Genomic DNA, 22312 nt, shown 5'->3' on the forward strand with positions numbered 1-22312 from the left:
AAAAGTAATGCTAAAAGGAAAAATACTCCCTGCACTCCGCCTGTTCAATAACATTTCGTAACCATAATAATATATTAATATTCATCTCGTGTCCTGTTTCCTATAATCTAAGTCCGTGATACTGAACTATTGGTGTATAATATTATTTAGTTCAATGGTCCATGGTCATAACTCATAAGCAATAATCACATGGCAATTGAAAACACTTCAAAATTAGCTGCAGAATTTTTGTCAATTCAATCTTACTAGTTATTATAATAATATGTTGAGTCGTTGAGACTTGTTTACTTGGATCATAATATAATATTACAGGGCCGTCCTTTGAGGGTGTGCGGGCGGTGTCTACAACCCCCCCCCCCCCACCATTCATGATTTTTTAATATTTAGTCGACAAATTTGACACTTGGTAAAAGTTGTCAGCAATTCGGCATCGTCAGTATTTTAATAGTATTTTAATTATTTTAAAATATATAATATATATATATATATATTATATTTCAATAAAAGATAAAACATTATATCATTGATATATAATACATATATGTATATTATATTATGTATACAATATGTATATGAACTGGAGATTCCATGCTCGTTGAGCAACCATATTTTTGGGTATGATTGAAGATGTATCTTGAATCGTAAAGTGGGTAATAATGGTGTGTAATTCATAAATAAATCAATTCATTGAATTGAGTCAATCAAGTAAATCGAATGAATTGATTCAGTATCTAGTATTCTTGCGTCAAATTGAATTTTCTTTTCTAATAATATTGTTTACTACAGCAGTCAGCAACACTACTATTGAATTTTAGACTAATGTAAATCTAGTCTGTGGTCATCCGTTCACCTTTACTAATTATAATGTATTTAATTTTTAGAAATGAAAGTTCGTACAGGAAACAATATTTTTTGAACCGTGGATCTAAAAATGTAGCCTCAGATAACAATGAATTCGACTCATACTGAACTTCAAATCATTTATTTATTTCAAATTTAAACTTAATCACCGTATTATTCACTTGTGAGGTTAGATCCGTCGTTGGTAAATTAGTAATGTATTCCGTTAAAGCTTGACTATTCAAAGTTACTTTAGAAATCGATACACATTTTTCAGTACTTCTTAGATCTATGCGGTTATTCCTTTAAACCGTTCCAGTATATGACTGTCAGACTATGTCAAGGTACTCCAATCGTTCAATGTCAATAAATTCTACGTCATGATTTGAATTGGACGTACAATGATGAAATAATAGGATGTCTTAAGATGTATTGGACACATCGAATGTAGAATTAAACCATGTCTTTAATCGTGGATAATTATAAGATAGTTTCTTTTTCATTCTCTTAAATTTATTGTGATTGTCGATTGAGGTCTGAGGAAGTGAGAACAACAGTCAAAAGTGGGTAGTGACAATTTGAATTACTGCAAATGCTGAAATGCAATACTGCCGAGGAATAGATGAAATTTGGATGAAGCTATGGATACTGCTACTGCCTATGTAGTGGCAACTTACTACTTACTGGCAAAGTGCCAAAGTGGCAACCGCAATCACTAAACACGGTTACAGCAGTGCAGCCTGCCATACTGTTCTATGCTGCTGCAGTATAGAATATACCGTATCCATTCATAGCCGTGGTGGCAACCATAGAGCAACCATAGAATTTTCTATGGTGGCAACACCACGGAGATAGATAATAATTCGGCGGGCAACACCGAAATTAATTGTTATCTGCAACGATTTTACGTTAAGTTTGACTACACGATAAAACTGCCTGTAAAGTGTACACAAAGATGATGAATTTGCCGCTACAATATCGTTTTACCGCGCAAAATCGTACCAAAGTCTTTGTGATACTCGTGTGCGTGCGGGTGTGAGCTCCCGCTTCGAATGGTGTACCACAATACCGCTTACTGGTCATTGAATTTTGCCTCCAAATCCACGGCAAACGTCTACCGCCGCATTGTCCCGACTATACGTATCATTTCCGCTCACCACTCGTCAGCTCACACTTCACAGTCACAACCGTATCTCATATATCGTTGTTCCTTGTCATTTCACGTTTGACGTTTGACGTTTATCCACCTCGGGTCGACGACTACTTCTGTCTTCTGCTCACCGTGCCTGCCTACTACAATTTCGTACGATCATACTTAATTTGATTTCCGATCAACGACAATTTTTACAACCATGAACAAGGAAAACGTAATGGACAACTCGCAACAGCCACAGGTAAATATTTCGTCCGCGCGGTTATCGTTGGACGCGCAGACAGGATGTGTATGTCCGCGCTTTGTCTCGTTTCCCGCCATTAATCATAATACACTTTGTTTATTTCAATGTTGTACTAACGTATAATGTGGTATTATAACAAATTAATCGCGGTTCTTCGATTCATTTATATAAATTTCGTTTCATGTTGTACACATTTAATCCTTTCTTTGTTTTATTAATAATTAGTAATAGAGACTTGTTCAGAGTTATAATATTATACAATTTCCGTAATAACAGGTGAACGAACTAGTTAGCAAATGCAGTAAATTACAATCGTAGTTCACCTTGAATAGCTTCCTAGTAGGTACCTATCTTTGTGTCCTTTGATTTCCTCAAAAAATAAATAAAAAATTGAACAAAAAAGCTCTTCTTTTACCATCACAACATGGGGAATATAGGAAATAAAGCCCCTAAATAATAATATGGTAATATAAGCCTTTTACCGACACAATGGACATTCAATTATTACAGTTTAAATATTACTAATGTCTTAATTGTTCTAGGAATTATTAGAATTATATATTATTCATTAATTATTAATTATGTAGCACTTTTAAATAATAAAATGTGGTTTAAATAAGTTTGATATCATTATTAATTTTTGTGCTCTTTTATCATATTTAATAACAATAAGTTGGTTAGTGTACACACCACATTCTTTTTTCATTAATCAAAATTTATATTTATGTAATTTTACGTATTGTTTAAAAACCAACGTAGAAAAGAGAATTAAAATATGAAGTTCAAAAATTACATTAATTTATGTTAGGTATATGACATAAAGATACTTTATACTATTCCTGCATGCAAATACAGTTGATTCCACTTTACTGGGACACATCAGTTGCATGTTATTTTGTCCCAAAAATTCAAATTAAAAAAAAAAAAAAAAACATAAATTTATTGAAAACCCAATTTTTTTATGATTTTATAATTAACACAACTTTAGAAATTATTTAATTATATAAAAAAAAAAACATAGTATTATAACCTAAATATTTATAAAAATACATATATATATATTATCTTATTTAAAAAAATTATGCATATTACTTTGTTTTTTACATAATATTGTTTGTTTACGAATGTAGTCCGAACAAGTATCCAAAGCACTTATTGGGCTTTCCTCATTTCCTTGTTGAAGAAAAAATAGTCTCTAATGTTTCCAAAGATTGCTTTTCCTCCAATAGTCTGATTGGTTGATCTGGTTCCTTGTCTTCATCTGATTTATGTTGATCTTGTATGGATTGAATAATTACATCATCAATGTATTCATTTTGGTCATAGCACATTTAAATCCAGTTGTACAAATTCTACGTTGTTTAGTACTCTTATGTTATCATATTTTTTGGAATTAAGTTCCAACCGTTGATTGATACTATGACTTTCCTCCAAAATACCACACTTGCGAAAATAATTTTTTATTGTCTGACTACTTAATCACACCAGCTGTCTGAAATGAATTGAATTGCTTGTAGGATACAAATTTTTTTACAGATATCTAGTGCCGTTGATTTTGGTTGAAGTAAATTGTCTTCAATCTTTTCTATAATATAATTGACCAGTGTTGCTCTATATTTACCTTTAAATTTTGGTTAATGCTAGTCAGTCACGATTGTCGTACTATTGATCTTTTAATATTATACTCAATAAAAATGTCGCAATTATCCGGATCCGCAGTCCAGAAAAGCGACATACTTTTACATTACAAGTATACATTTATTTTTGTAATGGAAGAGTTGGGCTAAAGTGCACTTTACCAACCCCCTCACGATTTTCAAATTTTTTTTTCAGACGACTTTTTTTTTATGCTTAAAACAATGGTGTATTTTTTTCCGGGAAACCATTATTTTGGAAGTTATAGCCTTCCAAGGTTTTTTCATTTTACATTTATGCGCTTGACTGCCACGCGCAGCGCCTATAAGAAATTTTAATATTTTTTCTTACGTATTTTAACAAGTTGTGGGACATGGTAATTTTTTGGGCGAATAAATTATAAATAAATACTGTAAAAATGTAAAATATATTTAATATTATAATATGCTATATAGGTACTAATATAATAACAAAAATAATATAATATATAGATAAATAGGTAACCATTAGTCGGTCATCTACCTGCACAGATAATTGCTTTTTAACAACATTGTTTAATTCCGAGGCCTACCCAAGGTGGTTTTACACAGCAAATCGAGGGATATTTTCGATTTGCGGAGCGGAGCGACGGCGCCGAGGAGCGCAGCGAGGAGTGCCGCAAACTGTGTAATCACTGCCCATATTGCGGCAGTAAAGTAGTGGTGTTGCGCGCATGTGAATAAACGTAAAATCGCAAACTTTGGAAGGCTATAACTTCCAAAATAATGGTTTCCGGGAAAAAAAATACACCATCGTTTTAAGCATAAAAAAAACATGTCGTCTGAAAAAAAAAATTGAAAATCGTGAGGGGATTGGTAAAGTGCATATTTTGTTCCAAGAATTTTCCCGATTAAGTGGTTGTCCTTATTAACCGATTTCTATATTAAGCAGAACCGACTATATTATTTTTCAATTTTCAATTTAATGAAAGAAATGCAATTGATTTATGGCTAATTTTAACAAAAATTTTAAATACACATTTTTTAATTTAGAGAATGTCTTTATTAAAATTTGTTAGACAAATGTAATTTCATAGTTATGGTAAGTTAGTTATAATATTCTCTAGATTGATTTTATTATGCTATAGATCTAAAACACCTACCAATAGACATACATTTTTTAAAAATATGTTGTTACAATAATACATACAGTGCAGTTGGTTCATTAGGTACTTGAGACAATTTAGCCATGGTTGATTTAAGTACATAATGCAAATGCAGTTTGGTTGCCTTGTAGTTTTTTAAATATAATTTTATATCTAAGTATTTAAACCTTTTGAAAACAATAATTGTTAATGAATAATTTATGAAAGTAATTAGCTAGTTTTTAATTTACGATAATTTGGAACAAGCACATATTTCAGCATTTTACGTTCTTTAATTCCGAGTTTGACGCCAACCACCCAACTTCAAATAACTCTTAATAATTTAAATGTATATAAAACAAAAAAAAAAATATTTAACAAACCCACATATTATAACCAGTACATTATTTGATTTGCTCAAAAATTAAAATAGTAATAAAGTTATTAATTTTAATCCGTTGCCTAAGCTATTTTAACAATTAAGAAAAAAAACTTGCTGCCTTGTTAGTTATTTTGTGTAATCCTAGAATCAAGATCAATTAATTGATGAAAAGAAAGATTCAGGGTTTTGATTTGGTAGTCAATAAATTATTTTACCCCCTCTCGCCAGTCCATTACTCGGTTATCCCACTGATTCTGATATAGATAAATAAGTATATAAAATTTTAAATTGCATTGAAAACTGTTTTAAATTAATACTACTTTAGTTTTTGTATTCTAATTATTTATTTTGTTTTCAGATGACAAATAAAAATTTTTTGGACTCTGTGACTTCATATAGAGCAAATTTTGATGCCACAATCGAGCCCTTATTAAAAGATAATCCAAGACGTTTTGTTATATTCCCTATTATATATGACGATATTTGGGCTATGTATAAAAAACAAGAAGCCTCTTTTTGGAATGTTGAAGAAGTCAATTTGAAAAGTGTAAAATTCTAGTTCATCTATGTGACTAAAAGTAATTTTCTAATTAAAGTGGACTTTTTTTTAGGATCTTGATGATTGGATTAGATTGACTGATGATGAACGTCATTTTGTATCCCACGTATTAGCATTTTTTGCTGCTTCAGATGGCATTGTTAATGAAAATCTTGTTGAACGATTTTCTCAAGAAGTTCAAGTAACTGAGGCTAGATGTTTTTATGGATTCCAAATAATGATGGAGAATATACATTCAGAAATGTATAGCTTATTAATTGATACATATATTCAGGACCCAAAAGAAAAGTACATTTATAAGTTTTTTGGTTAATTTATTTTTCTTAATAATATATGACTAAATTTTGCTATTTTTTTTTACATATAGAGACTTTTTATTTAATGCCATTGAAACCATGCCATGTGTAAAAAAGAAGGCAGATTGGGCTCTTAAATGGATAAGTGATAGCAAAGCAACTTTTGGTGAAAGGTTAGTTGCATTTGCTGCTGTGGAAGGTATATTTTTCTCTGGAAGTTTTGCTGCATTATTTTGGTTGAAGAAAAGAGGATTAATGCCAGGATTAACTTTTAGCAATGAGCTGATTTCTAGAGATGAAGTATGTTAATGTTTGAAAGATATATAATAAATATCACATATTTTATTACTTTTATGTGTTAAGGGTTTACATACAGATTTTGCCTGTCTCTTATTTAAACACTTAATTCAAAAGCCACCTCAAGCTGTTATCACGCATATAATTTGTGAAGCTGTGACTATTGAACAAGATTTTTTGACAAATGCTTTACCTGTTAGAATGGTTGGCATGAGTTGTGAAAAGATGGCCATATATATTGAATTTGTTGCTGATAGACTGTTAGCTGAATTGGGTTGTCCTACAGTACGTATATTTATTTATTATGGTAATATTTACTTAAAAATTTAATTAATTGTGTAAATTATAGGTTTACAGATCATCAAATCCATTCCCATTTATGGAACTTATATCTCAACAAGGAAAGACAAACTTTTTTGAAAAAAGAGTAGGCGATTACCAAAAAGCTTCAGTGGCTGTTGTTGAAAGTCCTCAATTATCAACAATGGAAATAACTAATGATGACTTTTAAATTAGGTATATTCTTTAAGCGGCAGTATTTCCTTTTATTTATGTACTTATTTATTCTGTGTTTCTCCCTCTACCACCCAATGGGTACCAATGGCACCCATCAGAGGGTAATTAGTTACTTTATTTAATCAAAAAGCACTATATGCACTCTGAATAATGTTTGTGAATAGAATTATTTTGTCAATGACTTATGTTTGATTATAAGAAGACTTGATTTTTAAATTTTATAGTAAAAAGAGAAGTATTTGAAATCTTAATAAATTATTCTATCATGCTTTTCATATTTGTCGTATTTATAGTTTAATTGTAATTTAAAATTTAGAAATATATGACTAATGTGTTGTAATTTATTGTTGAACTTGATCTTTTATTTTTTATTTTTTGATAACAGGTGGGATGTTAACATACTAAATAAAAAAAAATTAAATGATATCTACTATATTATAAATTATATTACAGAATTTTAAACTAAAGCGTATAATAATTAATAAGTTCATATCAACATTTATAACTTAATCATTTTATTTATTCTGTTCTTCCTAACTTAATTTGTTTACATTTTTTCAGCTATTATTTTATGGTAGTAAATAGTATTTGTATGTTAATTATAATTATTTTCTAACATATCGAATATGCTTCTAATTCTGTTTAAAATATAAAATTGAAATCTAACTTTATTCATAAATTTCTTTTGTGTTATTCCAATTCTAAATAAGTCAATATTTTATTGATTTTTTGCAATTATTTCAGTTGTGGCATATTAATATGTTGAACATACCTTATTAATCCAAACAATTAATTAAATAATAAGAAATGAAAAAATACGTTTATAATTATGTATCATAGTAATTACAGTTATCAATATATGTCAAACATTGAATAAAAACTGGTTTTTGTTAAATCAGTTTGAAAATCAAATCAATTTTTTTAAATTACTTTATTAATAAAGTAATTTGTAGTGTTTTTTTTTTTATTTATCATACACTAAAATCCATGCTTTAAATTAATATCATAATTAAATTTAATACTGATTTCTAAATTCTAATGATTTACTTAGTAGTTATTTGTTTAACTATATGTAATAATAATTAATTGGAAAGTCACTAGCTGTTGGTGATGGGGAATGGGCATATCCAGATTTCAAAAATCTGAATTATTTGGATTTATCAAATCCGAAGTATCTAACTTAATTTTCTTTTCAATGACTCATTTTTATATACTAATAATATTTTAATTCTATAGTATAATTTTTAGACCTAGGTATACCACATTTGAATGCATTTTAAGTACCAGTGTTATAAAACTTGAGTATTAATTTATTGTTAAATTTTCATTAAAATAAAATTATTTATTTTATCATACCTTAAAAATAATCGTATATCTGAAATCACATAAAAAGTAAATCTATAAATCAGGATAAGACTGTAATTCAAAGTATAATGCAGATTTTCTAATTAATTTTTTTTTTTGGTAATATATGCCCCTCTTTAGCAATGATTAAAATAAATTCAAAAACTGTTTGAAAATGTATAAGGCTGTATAACAATCAAATGATGTAGGTATAATTGTGTATGGCTCATTGGTATACTGGTATTAGGTATTGAAATAAAGTTGACAATGAAATATACCTTCAATCTATATAATTTTTAAGATTAACTTAAATGTAGATTACTTTTATTAAAAAATTGCATACATACCCGACTGATACAGTGTAGGTGACTAATTAATGTGTAATTTAACATTTGTAGTAAAATTATTTTTTGTTCTATTTTTTTAACGCATTTTAAAAACCAGTTGATAATATTTATAAATTTATTATTGAGTACGATTTTCTGTCATAACTAGCATTTTTATTATTTGTTTCTGACAAAAATATTTTGCAATTTATAGAAAGTAATTTGAAAAATAACTGCAGTCTTATTTAAAATTAATTATAATAAATAAAGTTTGTATTACGCAATTATTATTTTTTTTGATTTTAAACATTTTTGATGATTGTCATTTCTTAGTTGATACCAAATAACATAACGGTGTAAAATTAAAACAACTTATCCAATCAATGAAAAGTTAAGTTACATTCTAATTTTAAATATTTATAATAAATTATTCATACTTATTTCGTTTTTAAGGTGGTGCCTGAGGCCCTTAGCAACATTAGAACCTATTTTAAACGCCACTTCCTACTTGGCTACATTAGTAAATAATAATTTAAATTCACAAACACCATAAATCTTATGAATTAATTAACTACTAAAATAAAATAAAATGTAAGATCATTACAAGGAAAGCAAATCTTGTACTTCAGTAACCATTTTAAATATTGAACTGGGCAATTGTTCTTCCTCTAAAGTATATAGCCTAGACATTTTCTAAATTGTTTTTAAGCTTATTCCATATTATTATAGCTTATAAAATTTCAGAGTATAGATATATATTCTATTTTTTTAAATTATTTATGTGCTAATCACTTTCAGCTTAAAAATGTATTTAGTATTATATTTTACTATTTTAGTTCTTAGGTAAGTACTACAATATATTTTCAATATTCATTATTTGGTGTATGATTATGAGCCGTAAAAATGAATACATTTTGACTATATTGGGACCATAGACCTTATACTTATAGACGGAACCCAGAGTGTACGGTCATGAGAAGTTGAGATGCAGTGTTGCCCATTCTTCGAAACAAAATTATTATTTTTAATGTCCACACAATAACTATTGTGATAATATTGGCGCGCGAAGAACAACTACTGCGGACTGTGACTGCCTTAAAATTAAAACTCTACTACCTATATGGCTATATACTATTATAGTATTATTCTATGAACCGCCTACAACTCAGGCTAGTGCCTACTGAGTATCGAACACTGGAATGGTATAGAAATGAAGAAACAAAATGTTGTACTAAAAAGTTAAGAATTTATTCATGTAATCAAGACTTAAACACAAAAAGGTAATTAAATATCATTGTGTGCCTAGGATATATTATGTTTGTACATTAAAAAGTTAATAAAATAATTATATTGTGTGGCCAATGACCTTTGTAGTCGAGGCCTTGTTTGTAAAATAAAAATAATAAATAATATTGTATAGTACTATACTATAATTAAATTTAATTAAAAGAACGTCAAACGACAAAAAGTTCAAAAAATAAAACAACAGCCCATACTCCACAGGTGGAATGATAACAGCAATCGTACAATATTTTTGCATAGACCGTATAAGGTCAATGAAGGGCATCGGTTAGGTTCAATATTATTATTATTATTATCATTATTATTATTATTATTATTATTATTCTATTCTGTGTTTGTATAGGGCGGGTCGGGTCGACTTATTGAACTCCACAAAACCACATTAGAACATTGGCTACACTGAATTTTAACTACTATTTCATTTGAATTTCCGTTAAAATGTTAAATCTTATCACTGACGCAACAACTCAACTGTATAAATTCTGATTCAATATTCATATAAAATCATGTGCGCTAAGCAAGTAAGCAACTATTCAAGTGACCGATTAATGTGTATTGTGTTGTACTGTACGTACTTCGTTGTTGGTTGTCCTGTGCCTCTCTGTGTTAGTATTTCGTTTTCGTTGTTACTTTTTTAGGTACGATGCCTAATTTAACGATATTATTTTGAGTTTACAGTGTTTACTGTTTAGTCTTTACACTTATAATTACAACATAATATGAAGTATGAACCACCTATAGAAATAGTCGGAAATTTGTTTATACGTTATGGAGTCCTCGACAGAAAATAGTATGAGTAAGTATTTAAATTATTAATAGGTATTTGTCAAAAATATAGAAAGTTAGCCACCCTTTTACATTCATTACATAGTATATTTCATTCATATTAAAATGAAACCCGCTATTCTTATATTGCATTAAAATATTTGTATTGTACCTTTAAGTAGTGCTTACTTATATCAACAGTTATTATTTTGTTTTGGTATATCAAATGTAAATAGTTCACGTAAGTTATAACCATCATACTTGGAATTTAGTTTATTTTAAGTTACTCTTTAAAGTTTGGACTATTGAAAAAAACTGTAACATGGGTAAATAATTATTTTAAGCTATTTAATGAGTGTAGGTAATTAATACCTATAGATTGTTAATGCTGAAAAGTAAGCGGTTAGTGATAATAGTTTAAATTTTTAATGTAATAAGGTATGTTTTCCCTGCAGAGTCTAGTGTCAACTAGAATTCTGTGCTGCTTCACAGTGAAAGGAAACCATTTGTTATTAATTTTATCCTATGTACAATTTAAACTATATACATGGCTGCATGTGATTAAAGTTTTATTGTATTTAGATTTGTTAAGGTTTTCTCTGATTTATAAAATATAACTACCTAAAAATTACTTTAATTTTTTTGACATATTACTTATTGTACCTATGATATTACCTACTTTGATAACTGTTACCTATGATTATTTTTATTATTTGCAGCAGAAGTTTCTACATTTTCACAGTACTATCCATTTTAGAATGTATTTAAATAATGGTGACCCACATATATTTAATGACCTTTATTTTTTTATTTCATGGTTGAAAAAGTCTGTCTATGGTACAGTGACAAGTCATTAGTACACCTGTAATTGTCGCTAATAATGATCATTAATTAAACTAAATTTGAACATTACTGTAGGTACAATTTAGTAAATACTAGAAAACACTGTATCATATTGATTTGAATTAATACTTAGAATATATAATTAGTAATAACGTCACTGGAATAGACACAAATAAAAACTTAATCAGATTTTTTTTAATTTAAAATGGATACATATTAATAATACGTATAATTTTAAGGTTCAACTGTGTCTGTTGCAACAAATTATGAAATGGATACTTCCAACGAAGATATTGGTAAGTTTATTTTTAAAACTGAGAATTTAGATAGGTAATATTTCTACCTAAACATATGCCTCAGGGTTTACATTTTGAAGCAATAACAAGTTTTCACAACTTAACTTTTATATATTTTTTCACTCTTACATACTTAAATATACTATGTTTTCAAAAGTAAATTGTATAATATCTATTAAATTTTAAGAGAATGTGATATCCGCAAGTGTTGTCTGTCTTACAAGTGCGTTACATACTAAATTTTACGCTTAGCAGTTCCAATTTAGCTCCGTTATTTTAAACAATAAAGTGAATTGACTTCTTATAATATTTAAAGGTATGTGCATTGTTTAGATAACCTCGTGGGCTTATAAGCATTTTAAGATGTACCAACAAATTATAATTTTAAAATACTTGCTTCAAAATTAAAGTTTAGTAAAAGGCACACAAGGTTGTCTAAATAATATTAGTACCTTTAAATTTTACAAGAGGTCAATTCACTATAATATTTAAACTAACGATGCTAAGCATGATCTGCTGAGCGTAAAATTTAGTATATTAAGCACTTGTAAGACGGATACAACACATACGAGTATCAAATCCTTTTAACTCATTCATCACATCTTACTTTTTATTAATTCATATAATTTTAAAATGTATATTTCATATTTAAAAAATTGAAAATAAAAATATGTTGATGATTATTTTTATTAATTATACACATCTACAAACATGGCTATCTTGTCATATATGCTCTACTGACAACATTACGACTGCAGTATGCTATTAATCATTTTTACCACTCTATAAGTATGTTTAGATTTTATACAATTTTATATTCTCTTAATAAGTAGACAATGTAAAAGTAGTTTAGTGATAAACAAAAATCCTTAAAAATAAGTAATAAATTATTAAAAATGATTATATAATCACATAATGTTATAAATGTGTTGCTTTTATTCAAACCTATCCACTATGTTTCAATGAGATACCTTTAATAGTTATTATATTTATATATATGGATAATTTATTATATTATTATATTATACCATGATAGTCAGTCTGAAGTTGTACCACTCATTCTTCTCTATTTTTAGCCACAACCTTTCAATACTTAGGGATGTAAAAATATAAAACCATGTGTGCCCTAGAATTGTCAACCAATGACTAAATACATGATCAAAAATTATATCATGCAGTAAAAGAGAATTCTAATCATTATTACCATTAAATCACAATAATAAAAAGGTTAATAAAGAATAAAGATGTAAATTGAGTAAATCCATAGGCGTGCCCACAGGGGCAGCAGGGTGTGCTCTTGCTGCCCCTGAACAGTTTGAATAGATTTGTAAGGGACAAATAGATCCACGCTGGGCCGCTGTATAATGCTCAATAAAAAATAAGTTAGTTATCCAAAAAGTAATAAATTACCAAGCTAATCTTTTCTATGTCTAAATATGTTTATAAAAATAAAACATAATCTAATATCACAATACACCTAATTTTTATTCATACATAATAAAATTTTGTCTTTTGAGTTAAAATTAAAAATTTTTATTTAAATGGTGTTGTTCAGCCATATGGGCTTTTGGAAGAAAAGAAATGGGCCGGTAAAAATATTGTTGCCCCTGACTAAACTCTTTGAACGCCTATTGGTAGGGCGCATATGACAAGATAGCCACAAACATTTATCACAGTAGTTCTCAAGCTTTTTTGGTTCACCGCACATTATTATACACAGTGCCGGCCCAAGATACAGGCAAACCGGGCGGTTGCCCGGGACGCTTTTAATATACGAATATTTTATAAATTTTAGCGTAATATTTATTCAAATTGACAATAATATAGCTAAATGACTAAATTATCTATGACGGAATATTCTGTTATATATATTTTTTTGTATAGATTTTACTCCACTTTCCAGTTTTTATCATTATATTACAAATAATTAAAAAATAATATACAATGATATAATATAATCATTATCTCGGGAAAACCATAAAGTTATGTGTTACAGCCGATACGTCTATATATTGTATCCAAATAAGTTTTGCCGTCCTTTACCTATTCATAAATATAAGAATTTTAAACAAAATATGTAGGTAAGTATAAAAAGTATAATGGAGCATTTGATTAAGGGCGCCTTTCAAAAAATTGCCCGGGGTGTCAAAATACTTTGGGCCTGCCCTGATTATACATCACTAGTTTTCGCGGCACACTCAATACAAATGTAATAAAATAAATTACTGTTTTCAATATTTTTTTACCAGCATAATTACAAATATTAGAAACTTCTCGCGGCACATCAGTTGAGAACCACTGATTAATCATGAATTATGAGTTTGATATTAGTGTTAATTTATTTGGTGATATTTAAATCAATTACCTTTATACTTAAATTTATTGCTTATGATGTTCATTATGTATCATGGTTGCCACGGTTTCTGAAAACCTGGAAAAGTCAGGGAATTCGCATGAAATTCTGGAATTTATATTTCAAATCGTAATTTATATTTTCCCTAATATTTCAATGTAAATCATTCATTTGGAAAAAAATATACTTTACTTTATTGATAAAAACAATATGGAAAATATAGAACTTGTAAACAATAAATTAGGTATTCCCTAAAATTTTTAAAGCATATCCATTGTCAATTTAAATTATTATTTTAAAAAAATAATAATAAACGGTTTTAGGTATATTAAACTTAAAAAAAAATCAAAATTTACTCTTAAAATATATATGGAAAAACATGGGAAAGTTATGGAAAAGTCAGGGAAAATGACAAATGAAATATTGTGGCAACCATGTGTATGTATGTATGCATTTTAAATAGGTTTACTAAATTATAAAATTGAATACAATTAATAATTAAATATGTTTTAAATGATAACTGTTTGTTGTTTATAGACCAACAAGTTCTACGCGAAGCTGGAGAACAAACTATTAGTGCAGAATGGTCAGCGACAGTATCAGCATTAAATTCATCAGACACTACTTCAAGTAATTCCTATATTAATATTGAGACATTAAAAGAGTGTTGTGCAAATCCTTCAGATACTCTTAAAGATAAAGAAGATTTTATGGTTTTTGAATCTTCTTCTACTGTTGTAAATATTTCAAAATTTAATGCCAATGATACAAAATATTATTCAGAACGTAAAACCACTGCATTTCAAAAAAAACACAAACCTTTTTCCCAAAATGTTAGTCATTATTTTGAGAATGTTCTTAATGATGATAGCCAAATGGAAATAACTCAGAATAGTATTTGTTTAAATCGTTTTCAAAAACGTAAAAGACTGATACCACCAAATGATGAAGATTTTATTGAAATTAATAATTCAAATTTCAATGGCTCAAATAGTGTGGATGTTAGTATGATGAAGTCTCCAAAATTCTGTTTTTCCAGAAAAACAATTGATGTAGCTGATTCTGTATTTGACAATATTACTAATGATTCAAGCATTATATCCAATATTACATTAAATAACAAGAATGCATCGCCAACTAAAATCCTAGTATCAAATGCTGATGATCCCGTGTTTAATAAAATTGATATGACTAGTTTAAACCATACTTATGATATACCCACAAATATTGATATTTCTACTGTGGGTGATACTAATTTATCTAAAGTAAAACAAAATATTGATTTTAAAAACCCTGTCAATTCATCTCTTGTTATTAACAATAGCTCCAACAATATTATAGATGTATCCAAAACAGAAGCCTTAACACACAAGTTCAGCCGAAAAACAATTGATGTAGCTGATTCTGTATTTGATAATGTTATTAATGATTCAAGCATTATATCCAATATTACATTAAATAACAAGAATGCATCGCCAACTAAAATCCTAGTATCAAATGCTGATGATCCAGTGCTTAAAAAAATTGATATGACTAGTTTAAACCATACTTATGATATACCCACAAATATTGATATTTCTACTGTGGACGATACTAATTTATCTAAAGTAAAACAAAATATTGATTTTAAAAACCCTGTTAATTCATCTCTTGTTATTAACAATAGCTCCAATAATATTATAGATGCATCCAAAACAGAAGTCTTAAGACACAAGTTCAGCCGAAAAACAATTGATGTAAATCATTCTGGATTTGATAATGTTATTAATGATTCAAGCATTATATCCAATATTACATTAAATAACAAGAATGCATCGCCAACTAAAATCCTAGTATCAAATGCTGATGATCCCGTGTTTAATAAAATTGATATGACTAGTTTAAACCATACTTATGATATACCCACAAATATTGATATTTCTACTGTGGGTGATACTAATTTATCTAAAGTAAAACAAAATATTGATTTTAAAAACCCTGTCAATTCATCTCTTGTTATTAACAATAGCTCCAACAATATTATAGATGCATCCAAAACAGAAGTCTTAAGACACAAGTTCAGCCGAAAAACAATTGATGTAGCTGATTCTGGATTTGATAATATTATTAATGATTCAAGCATAACATCTGAAATGGCATTAAATAACAAGAATGCATCGCCAACTAAAATCCTAGTATCAAATGCTGATGATCCAGTGCTTAAAAAAATTGATATGACTAGTTTAAACCATACTTATGATATACCCACAAATATTGATGTTTCTACTGTGGGCAATACTAATTTATCTAATGTAAAACAAAATATTGATTTTAAAAACCCTATTAATTCATCTCTTGTTATTAAAAATAGCTCCAATAATATTATAGATGCATCCAAAACAGAAGTCTTAAGACACAAGTTCAGCCGAAAAACAATTGATGTAAATCATTCTGTATTTGATAATATTATTAATGATTCAAGCATAACATCTGAAATGGCATTAAATAACAAGAAAGTATCCTTGATTGAGACTTCAGCATCAAATATTAACAACACTCCAGTTTTTAGTACAATGGACGTTTCTAATTTAAATCACACCTATGATGTACCTAAAAATAACAATACTACTCTTTTGGATACTATTGTTGAACATGATAAAAGTATATCTGAAACTCCTGTTTTACTTCAAAATAATAGATCTAAAAGCTTTAATCTACTGCCACTAAAATTTAATTTTAGTAATAAATTTGGTCGCCATAGTCTGAGCTTACAAGAAAACTGTTCAAGCTTTGATGTAGCAAAAAAACACAATATTTCATTAAATACTGATTTTATCAAAAACCCTGGAGAAGAATCTAATTCTATTCATAAATCTGCTAATAATAGTAATTTGAACTTAAAGTTACATCCTCACATTTCTGTTTTTCAAGAAAATAACAGTTCTCCAGAAATACAACCACTCGATGATGATTCATTACCAACTAATAAATTAAATCAAGAACAATTTCAACCAAACCATTCATTAAGTTCCACTTCGACTAATGAAGGTTTAACTTTAATAAATTCTACCTCTGAATTATTGGGAAGCTGCAGTTCATCAAGATCTCAATCAAGTTTATTGACATCCAAACAATCAAATAGTTCTACTTCGAACAGTGACTCATTAAATTCGACTATGGAATCATTAGACAGTAATGAATCAAAGAATGATCAATCTAAGCGTTCAATAAGCTCAACTTCGAGTAATGAAGGTTTAACATTAATTATTAATTCAACTACAGGTTTTTCAAGGAATCATAGTTCATCCAGAAACAGATCAATATCATCTAAATGTTCAAATGATGACAGTTTAATATTGTTAAATACCACTACGGATTCATTGAAAAGTAATGAATCTCTGAAAACCCAATCAAAGAGATCAATATGTCCTAGTTCTTTTAACAAAAGTTTAACTTTTACAAATTCAACTACAAGACTTTCAGGACGTAATTCATCTAAAAACAAATCAACAGCATCTAAACATTCAACAAGTGTCATTTCAAACAACGAAAGTGTAACATCATTAAATAACAGTACAGAAAAATCGGTAGGTAGTTGTTCATCCAGAAATAAATCATTATCAATATCATCTAAACATTCAAACAGCGACAATTTATTACTGTTGAACGCTTCTATTGAATCATTGAAAAATAATGAATCTAAAAATAAATCAACAGCATCTAAACATTCTACAAGTGTCATTTCAAACAACGAAAGTGTAACATCATTAAATAACAGTACAGAAAAATCGGTAGGTAGTTGTTCATCCAGAAATAAATCATTATCAACGTCATCTAAACATTCAAACAGTGACAATTTATTACTGTTGAACACTTCTATTGAATCATTGAAAAACAATGAATCTCAGAAAATCCAATCTAAGCGTTCAATAAGTCCAACATCTTATAATGAAAGTTTAAAATCCACAAATTCTATCAAAGAATATTCAGGAAAACGTAGTTTGTCAAGAAGTAAATCAACATCATCTAATCATTCAACAAGTGTCATTTCAAACAGCGAAAGTTTAACATCATTAAATGACTGTACAGAAACATCAGTAGGTAGTTGTTCATCCAGAAATAAATCTTTACCTACATCATCTAAACATTCAACAAGTGTTAATTCAAACGGTGACAATTTATTATTGTTAAGTGATTCTATTGAATCATTGAAAAATAATGAATCTCAGAGAACGCAATCTAAGCGTTCAATAAGTCCAACATCTTATAACGAAAGTTTAAAATCCACAAATTCTATTAAAGAATATTCAGGAAAACGTAGTTTGTCAAGAAGTAAATCAACATCATCTGAACACTCATCAAGTGTTATTTCAAACAATGAACGTTTAACATCATTAAATGATAGCACAGAAATATCAGTTGGTAGTTCATCTAGAAATAAATCATCAACATCATCTAAACATTTAACAAGTGTTATTTCAAACGGTGACAATTTATTATTGTTAAGTGATTCTATTGAATCATTGAAAAATAATGAATCTCAGAGAACGCAATCTAAGCGTTCAATAAGTCCAACATCTTATAACGAAAGTTTAAAATCAACAAATTCTACTGCTGAATTTTCTGGAAGACGTAGATCATCTAGAAATAAATCAATATCATCTAAACATTCCACAAGCGTCATTTCAAACAATGAAAAATTACCATTGTTAAACGCCGCCACTGTAGAATCAATAAAAAATAATGAATCTCAGAAAATGCATTCAAAGCGTTCAATAAATCTTAATTCATCTAAAGAAATTATGAAATCAACAAATTCTACTGTTGGTATTTCAGGAAAACGTAGTTCGTCTCGAAATAAATCATCATTGTTAACATCTAAACATTCAACAAGTGTTGTTTCAAACAATGACAGTTTAACATCATTAAATTCCACTACAGCAATTTCAGTTGGTAGTAGGTTGTCGAGAAATGAAACCCAACATTCAACTAGTGTTATTTTAAACAATGATTCTTTACCATTGGTAAATGCCTCTACTATAGGAACATTAGAAAGTAATAAATCTCTAAAAACTCGATCAACGAGTCCTACTTCAGATATTGAAAATTTAACAACTTTTAATACCACTACTGGATCATTAAAACAAAATGCATTATCAATAAATAGATCAAATTCAAAACATTCTTCATCAGATATTACCCAGAAGACATCCATTAATGTATTAATGTCTGATGATGCTATAAATAATGTTAGTAGAATGTCTACTCGTTTGTCAAAACAAAAGAACAATTGTTCGGGTAATTTGGAGTCTGTAACTTATGATGATATTAAACGAATAAAGCCAAATAATAATAATTATGGCCCATTATTAGAAACTAGAGTACTGAGGTCTTCTCTGCGAATTAATAAAAATAAATCTTTGTTAACTAAATCGTTAACGACAGAAAGTAATGTAAATAATTTATCTAATGGCTCTACAAGAACTTCGAAAAACATAATTAATTCTGATGATTCATTATTTTGGACAACATTACCTGACGATTCAACAAACATATCAAGTACCCAGAATATAAATATGGATACATTTCAAACACCTAAAAGAAATAAAATATCTATTGCAGAAAATATAGTTAAAACAATTAAAATCATGTCTACAAACAAAAAATCCACTCATCCGGGCGCTTTTGAACTTGATGATCATAATGATAGACCAACAAGATCATTTGTAACACGTTCATATAATCGCAGTCCTTCAATTCTAACTTTAGTTTTTGGGGGACAAAAAACCTCTGAGTCAACTTCATCACTCATACAATCTCCTCCTGAAATTATATTTGATCAATCACGAGTTGAAGAAAATGTAAAGCAAAAGTTTAAATCTCTTTATAAGAAAGAACCATGGATTACCAAACGTCTTTATAAATTCTTAATTATTAAACTGCAACCAAATTATAATATATATTCGGTGAAGTATGCAGAAAAGTTTGTTAAATATTTAGCACAGCTATTTAAACAAATTTATAATGATCAAGTTAATTTACAGTTGTGTACAGATATGTTGAGATACCACATGGCAAGATATCACATTATTAAAGATACATTTGATTACTTAGAGTTTTTAACTGATTACATACCAATGGTATATTATAAAAAATTAGTTCCTGGATGGAACCTTGAAACATCAGCAATCAAATTTGATCCACAAAAATATTATATTCCTCTCATGGACGATGAAGAATTCTTAAATTATATTATGGAACACCTAAATGAAGCTTAATTAGTGTTTTTGTATATATATATTTTATTATTATTAGAAATAGATAAAAATAGATATTTTATTTTATGTTTTATTATTTATTTAGTTGCCAGCTTAATGTACCTAGTGTTCTGAATTTAATCGAGATTTGTGCTTATTTTTTAATACTAAACCTAAATTTATGGTAAGATTGTGTGCATTTATTTTACGATTTAGACAAGTATTCTTTTAATGATAATTAAATTAATAAAAATGTTAATTTAAAAATTATAGTTTGGTTTTTTTCACAGTTTTTTTTGAGAACATTTTGCTTTAAATGATGATAAATTAGTTGCCATAAACTGATTAAAAACTGATGTATATATATATGTATTTACTTCATTTAAAAAAGCAATTATTAATTTGATTAACCATAGAAATTAAACAAATAAATTTATTTAAAATACATAACATAACGCTGTAGGAAAATCATGTTGCTTGGCAGTCAACACGTAACCATGTAACTTTTACCATAGAATATATTCTATGCTTTTACAAACCTAATTTACTTTTAAATTCTGAGCGTAGCATAGGGATCCCAGATTTATATTTTAAAAATAATATCTATACTTCAATACTTGTAATTTGCATTTGCATTTGCATTGGTGTTAATTTGGGGAAGGGGAGAGGGGAGACTTATGTTAGGAATTAACATATTTTACATATTAAATTTGAGCCATTAGGCCTAGAAGTAACGTTTTTTTTAAGGGATTTTATGACAAAGAGTTTTTTATCTAATGACACTTCTTCTAGTAAAATAAATGTTTTAGTTATTAGTTTTTGTGGAGGTTTTTGTAGAAAATTGGAATTAGTAATACTCTCAAAAAAGTCAAAAATTGAAAACTCAGTACTTTTTAAAATAATCGAGAAAAACAAAAAAAATAATGTTAAAATTTTATAAATAATTACTGGATAATCTTAGTAACAAAAAGTTAAACTGCCTGTATTTAAAATTACTATAGATTTTTTTCTATAAATGCCAATGAACAATTATTTGTTCTGTCAAAAAGCTCAATAGTTTTATACTAGGTTCATCATCATCAGTTGAAATTATAGCTAACTAAAAATGGTACTGGTCTAGTTGACCCCCACCCAGAAGGCAATTCCCCCGCCACTTACATCTGTTATATTTTCGATGTTATGATCAATAATCAATAATTTATTTAAAAATGTACGAATGATAATACATTATACATTTATGATTATACAGAACAATTCAGGTAATCAAAATAAACATATATTAAAAAACTGTCACAGTCTGAGTCTTATAAATAATATTTTTGTTTTGCAAAAAAACTATTACCGATGAAACATAATGTGTCTCACTATAAATTTTTTTTTTTTTTTTTGTAATTCTGCAGATGTCAACGACTGAATAACTGAGGTAAGTGCTCCATAATGTTATATAGGACACCCGCTATTATACCTATCTTCTAACATTAATTTTACAGTACGGATTTTACCTAACATTATTCTTAAAATATCTAATTAGAGAATTTCACACCAATACTATATATGATCTCGTACCTTTTTTATCTGTACTCTGCAGTCTATCTGTATATTATACATTTTATAACATTGAAATAAGAGATATTTCTTATACAAAAAAGGAACTAAGAACAAAATTATTTAATATTTCTAAATGTTATGTCGTTTTAAAATATTAAAACTGATTTCTTCCAAATTAATATTTTGCACTTTTTAAAAGTAGTTCATTATTAACAAGTTCAATAGCTGTGTGTTGTGTCAACTCTCACAATACA

General features: G+C 28.0%; 2 protein-coding genes across 3 annotated transcripts; both read left to right on the plus strand.

Moving 5' to 3' along the window:
• Nucleotides 1-1774: 1774 nt before the first annotated feature.
• On the plus strand, nucleotides 1775-7385 carry RnrS (ribonucleoside-diphosphate reductase subunit M2). The gene is made up of 6 exons (XM_015516996.2): nucleotides 1775-2234; nucleotides 5736-5924; nucleotides 5989-6224; nucleotides 6304-6532; nucleotides 6596-6814; nucleotides 6879-7385. Exons 1-6 carry the CDS (start codon nucleotides 2193-2195, stop codon nucleotides 7038-7040), a joined length of 1077 nt encoding a protein of 358 aa, XP_015372482.1. The 5' UTR covers nucleotides 1775-2192; the 3' UTR covers nucleotides 7041-7385.
• A 3062-nt stretch (nucleotides 7386-10447) lies between these two features.
• On the plus strand, nucleotides 10448-20780 carry LOC149057065 (uncharacterized). 2 transcript variants are annotated; one of them, XM_089222805.1, is made up of 3 exons: nucleotides 10449-10813; nucleotides 11865-11921; nucleotides 14812-20780. In XM_089222805.1, the coding sequence occupies exons 1-3, from the start codon at nucleotides 10786-10788 to the stop codon at nucleotides 20529-20531; spliced, it is 5805 nt and encodes a 1934-aa protein (XP_089078931.1). In that variant the 5' UTR covers nucleotides 10449-10785; the 3' UTR covers nucleotides 20532-20780. The 2 variants fall into 2 exon arrangements, with proteins under 2 accessions (XP_089078932.1, XP_089078931.1); XM_089222806.1 differs by lacking the exon at nucleotides 11865-11921 and having other exon boundaries at nucleotides 10448-10813.
• The last annotated feature ends 1532 nt before the right edge of the window (nucleotides 20781-22312 follow it).

Source organism: Diuraphis noxia, unplaced genomic scaffold (genome assembly GCF_037042655.1).
Source record: "Diuraphis noxia isolate RWA-SAM2 unplaced genomic scaffold, SU_Dnox_SAM2 contig0003, whole genome shotgun sequence".
In the NCBI taxonomy this organism is placed as follows: domain Eukaryota; kingdom Metazoa; phylum Arthropoda; class Insecta; order Hemiptera; family Aphididae; genus Diuraphis; species Diuraphis noxia.

What these genes read in the sequence shown, in the direction of transcription:
- RnrS (XM_015516996.2), top strand. Translation starts at nt 2,193, where the DNA reads ATGAACAAGGAAAACGTAATGGACAACTCGCAACAGCCACAG. An exon ending in ACAACTCGCAACAGCCACAG is followed by an intron (nt 2,235 to 5,735) that starts GTAAATATTTCG and finishes TTTTGTTTTCAG; the next exon opens with ATGACAAATAAAAATTTTTT. An exon ending in ATTCAGGACCCAAAAGAAAA is followed by an intron (nt 6,225 to 6,303) that starts GTACATTTATAA and finishes TTTTACATATAG; the next exon opens with AGACTTTTTATTTAATGCCA.
- LOC149057065 (XM_089222805.1), top strand. Translation starts at nt 10,786, where the DNA reads ATGGAGTCCTCGACAGAAAATAGTATGA. An exon ending in CTCGACAGAAAATAGTATGA is followed by an intron (nt 10,814 to 11,864) that starts GTAAGTATTTAA and finishes TATAATTTTAAG; the next exon opens with GTTCAACTGTGTCTGTTGCA. An exon ending in TACTTCCAACGAAGATATTG is followed by an intron (nt 11,922 to 14,811) that starts GTAAGTTTATTT and finishes TGTTGTTTATAG; the next exon opens with ACCAACAAGTTCTACGCGAA.